The sequence below is a fragment of the Solanum pennellii genome, chromosome 11, assembly GCF_001406875.1.
Source record: "Solanum pennellii chromosome 11, SPENNV200".
NCBI classification, from domain to species: Eukaryota; Viridiplantae; Streptophyta; class Magnoliopsida; order Solanales; family Solanaceae; genus Solanum; species Solanum pennellii.
In genome coordinates, this window is record NC_028647.1 from 32780911 (window position 1) to 32786000 (window position 5090).

The 5090-nt window shown below is 32.9% G+C and overlaps 1 protein-coding gene across 1 annotated transcript; it reads right to left on the bottom strand.

Moving 5' to 3' along the window:
* Positions 1–2693: 2693 nt before the first annotated feature.
* On the bottom strand, positions 2694–3134 carry LOC107003809. The gene has a single exon (XM_015202080.1). It carries the CDS (start codon positions 3132–3134, stop codon positions 2694–2696), a length of 441 nt encoding a protein of 146 aa, XP_015057566.1.
* Positions 3135–5090: the final 1956 nt, after the last annotated feature.

The following is a 5090-nucleotide window of genomic DNA, read 5'->3' on the forward strand; positions in this document are numbered from 1 at the left end:
TTTTTCTGAAACTTGACACCATAATTGATGGTTCCTTTGATGTATCTAACAACTCATTTTTCTGCTTTTAGATGCACCTCACTAGCACAATGCATGAACCTCGATAGAATGCTTACAACATACAAAATATCAGGTCTTATATCTGTGAGGTACATCAAACAACCGACTAAGCCTCTGAATTACGTTTCCTCCACTTTCTCTACTCCGTCATTCTTGCTTAGTTTCTCTTTTTGGTTCATAGGAGTATTCATCTCCTTTCAATCTTCCATGTTGAATTTCTTGAGAATTTCCTTAGAATATTTCTTCTGGCAAATGAAAACTTCATCTTGTCCCTTCTTGATTTCCACACCAAGAAAATAAGACATTAGACCAAGATCAGTCATCTCAAAGGCTTGCATCATTTGTTGCTTGAAATCCTCGGTATGCCTTGTATTGCTTGCTGTAATTAGTACATCATCCACATATATAGACTCAACAAGAATATCAATTCCATGATTTTTAACATAAAGAGTAGATTTTGATAGACTCTTTTCAAAGCCTAAGCCAAGTAAATGGCCATCTATTCGACCAGACCAAGCCCTTGGTGCCTGTTTAAGTCCACAAAGTGCCTTTCTTAACCTATAAACTTTATCCTCATTTCCTTTCTTCACAAAGCCTTCAGGTTGCTCACCATAAATTTCTTCCTGTAGAAATCCATTAAGGAATACTGATTTGACATCCATCTGATACACTTTCCAACCCAACAGTGCAGCAAGAGTAAGTAGTAACCTGATCGTGTCAAGCCTAGCTACTGGTGCAAATGTATCAAAATAGTCCACACCAAAAATTTGAGCATACCCCTTAACTAGAAGTCTTGATTTATGCTTATTCACTGAACCATCGACATTTAGCTTGGTTCTAAAGACCCATTTCAACCAGATTATCTTTTTGTCTTCAGGTTGATCAACAAGATCCTAAGTCATGTTTTTCTCAATCATAAACAACTCTTCTTTCATTTCAGCAACCCATTTTTCATCATTTTTGGCTTCATTGTACCCAGCAGGTTCAAATACTGCTACATTTCATCTCTATATATATCACTGTGTTGTCGAGTACCTTTGACTGGTAAATCATCCACCATTTCATCCTGCTGTGAGAGTGATATTTTCTTCTTAAAAAATTGGGCAGGAGACTTTTTTGCTTTGTCAGAAGTGTTAACGACAAATTTCTTCGAGTCTTCCCAATAACACTCTTCATTTTCTATAAAATTCACATCTCTATTAAAGATTATATTTTCAATTTGTGGTTGGAAGACTTTATATGCCTTTGAAACTGAACTATATCAAATAAAAATGTCATTCACAAATTTTTTATCTAGTTTATCTCATTTAGCCTGAGGAATGTAGAAAAAACATAGACAACCAAACACTTTAACAAAATTTAACGATGGTTTAAATCCATGCCAAGCTTCAAATGGAGTTCCGTCTTTCACTGCCTTTGTGGGAAGCTTATTTATTATTTGCTGCCTCTGCCCAAAATTTCATTGGCAAGATCTTCTCGTACAACATGCATCTGGTCATCTCTATAATGTATCTATTTCTTCTCTCGCTTACTCCATTTTGTTGTGGAGTATAGGGAGTAGTAAGCTGATGATAAATCTCTGCTTCCTCACATAGCATGTCAAACTGGTAAGAAGTGTATTCCTTTCCATTATCTGTTCTTATGGACTAAATTTTATAGTTGGCTTCATTTTCTACTTTTGCTTTGAACATCCGAGAAACATTAGAAGCATTTGACTTATGCTTGAGAAAATAAATCCAGCACATGCGGGTTAGATCATCTACAAAAATTATATAGTAAAGACTACCTTTTAGTGAAGGAGTCGTTTGTGGTCGTGCTACATCAGTATGAATTAGTTGCAATTTGTTCGAGGCGCTACAAGTTGTCTTTGAAAATGGAAGTCTATTTTGTTTTCCATATTGACACGCAAGACAATTTAAAGAATGTACTTCTAAAACTGGCAAGTCCTTAACTATTTTCATTTTTTTCATTTTAACCAACCTTTCATAGTTATAATGTCGGAGTCTCTTGTGCAACACTTTCTTTTGCTGAAAAAACAACATGCTCCTCCTCAAATAGATCTAATGAGAAACTTTTGATTTTAATTCTTACTTTAAACATTTCTTGATCTGAAGCATCCTTTATCAAGCAATGATTATCTTCAAAATTTAACTTGTAGCCTTTTTCCATCAATTGACCAACACTTAGCAAGTTTTGATATATGTCACATACATAAAGCACATCAGAAATTATTTTAGTACCTGAATTACTGGGAATAGCGATGGTTTCTTTCTCTCTTACAGGAAGATGGTCGCCATTACCTATTCTGACATTAGTAATGTTCGTGGGCTTCAATTTCTTGAAGAGAGACATGTCATATGTCATATGATTAGTGCATCCACTATCAATCAGCCAACACTCACTAGATGATCTTCCTCCTCACCCTCAACAATTTTAGCCTCTGCTTCTTGTTGCTGACTATTGTTCTTGCAAATTACAGCTTCATTCCCAAGTTTATTGCATTTACTACATTTGCATCAGGCCTTCTCCAACATTTATATGGTGGATGACCTTTGTTGTTACAATTGTTACGAGGAGGATAACTCTTCTTTGAGTGTCCAGTTTTTCCTTTGGTAGTACTTATTGAAATGCCTTCACCATTCTTCTTGTTCTTTCTTCTTTTTGTTTTTTCCTTCATCTTGAGGCTTGGAAAACAATGCTTCCTCTGAATTTCCTTCTCTCATGACTCTTAGTTGTTCTTGTGCCTTCAAAGCATTCAATAACTCTACGAAGGTGATCTTTGAAAGATCCTTTGTATTTTCCAAAGTAGTTATGGTTGCTTCAAATATTTCTGGCACAATTACCAACATCTTTTCAACAATACATGATTCATAAAACACGGAACCAAGCAATCTTACCCTGTTTGCTATGTTCACGAGCCTTTCAGAGTAATCTTTGATGGTTTTAGTTTCTTTCACCTTCTGCATCTCGAAATCTCTTATAAGATTTAGCACCTGAATACCTCGAATCCTTTCATGCCCTTCGCATTCTGCCTTAAGATAATCCCAGATGGATTTTGCTGACTTTAGAGACATAATTCAAGTGAAGATTGAAGAAGATACTGCTGAAAATAAAGAGGCCTTTGCCTTTGATTTTTTGGTTTTCCTGTCTTTATGGTTTTTTATCTAGGCCATAGTAGGATTGTTAGGCAATAGAGGAACATCATAATCCTCGTCGACTGCCTCCCACATATTCATGGAATAAAGATATATTTCCATCCTTGCCGCCCAAATCTAATAGTTATCACCATTAAAAACATGTGGTGCCATTACAGAAAAACTTGATTCTGCTTCCATGATTGATAAACTTGTCTTGTTGATTACAATCAAAACACCCATGGATACCCAAGAAATAAATGCTCTAATACCAATTGTTAGTTTTTAGAGAAGGAAAAACATAATAATCTTATCTTCTTTTGTTATTGAACAAGTAGGAACATTTGTTTGATAAAGGAACAAAGAAAAATTTATGAAAAGCAAAAGCTACTTATTTCATTATAACACAGATATTTATAGGAGTTTACAAGTAAACCAACTCCTAATAATAAGATTAAAAAAATAAGAATAAGGACAAGGATAAGATAGAATTTAACTACTAAACAGTGAATAACTACCCTACTAGTTAACTACCCTATAATACAGACAATTTGGACTGATGCGGTTCTTATGCATATTTCTAACAATTTTTTTCTTTAGTTATCAACATATAGTCTATCCTCCTTAATGTTTTAGGAAATTACTTATTTTTAAGAAGGAAATTACTTATCAAAAAGTTGTCAACATACATCAAACATTTATTACAAAAAAAATATAATTTAAGTTACCACAAATATAGTCTTGGTATGTTTAATAGCAACTGTGCATTTTTTAAGCTATCAAATAACAAATACTGTTATTTTGTTTAATTTGCCGATACAATGAAAAAGATGGTAAAATAAAAATTATGTATTCTAGTTTCCAATGAGATATATATTTTCTCTTGCATAAATAGATAAGTACAATCCCGATTGTATAAATATATCACATAAAGAGAGGTTAGCAATTGAATCAATGGAAGTGCATAATACCTACTATTTTCATCTCTTGAATAGTAGATGGTCATTTATGTTGCTTAAGAAATTTATCTTTTGTAATTTGTTCTATTAAGACTTTTCTTTCATGGAAAATCAATAACAACAACATTTACTTAGTATTATTATTTGAGTATAGCGACGGTTCCCTTTGTATTGTGGGCTGTTGTAATAGAATGTGTTGTCTTGCCTACGATGACTTGATGAATTACTTGAACAAAGTTCTTCCTTCAACGATTTGGTAGAATTTGCATTGATGACGTTAAAAGAATAATGCTTATTGTCGAGTCAGTAAAGAGTTGGGTGGTATGGATTTTTTGAACGTTGGGATCTCTATTTTTTCAAGCAGAAGAGAAGTTGTGTAATTTCTTTTTTGGTTATCAATATGTAATAGATCATTCGTAAATTTTTAAGGAAATTACATGTTTAAAAACAGAATTAGTTGTTAGAGAGTATCAAGATAAACCTAATAAATTACTATTTTATTAGTGTTTCGACTACCATAGTGTTCATTTGAGTATTTTAACGGTTTGTGTTTTGTTTATATATTCTAACAAAGATAATCGGCAAAGTTCGAGTAATAAGAAAATTAATATCTTCGGACGTTCAATATGCCGATTACTTAAAAATAGTCGGGAGGTCATCTAAACTCTATTTTCTAAGTAAATTCTGAGTACTTTTGCTCTAGGCAAAAAACAATTTTTTTTTGTGTATTTCAAATGGTTAAAAATAGCGGTCGAAATGAACAAATATCTATTTTGGGATCCTTATTTAAGTCATACACGTAGTGCGTACGATTTACAAGTTTATCCACTTCGGAATAATTTCAAACATGCATTGCCTGGAATTTTGTGTGATTAAAGTTCAATTATTTTTGAGTGAAATTTTGAGATATATATATATATATATATATATATATATA

Bases quoted from the DNA above. Each gene is read 5' to 3' on its own strand.
- LOC107003809 (XM_015202080.1), bottom strand. From the start codon at position 3,134: ATGTCTCTAAAGTCAGCAAAATCCATCTGGGATTATCTTAAGGCAGAA.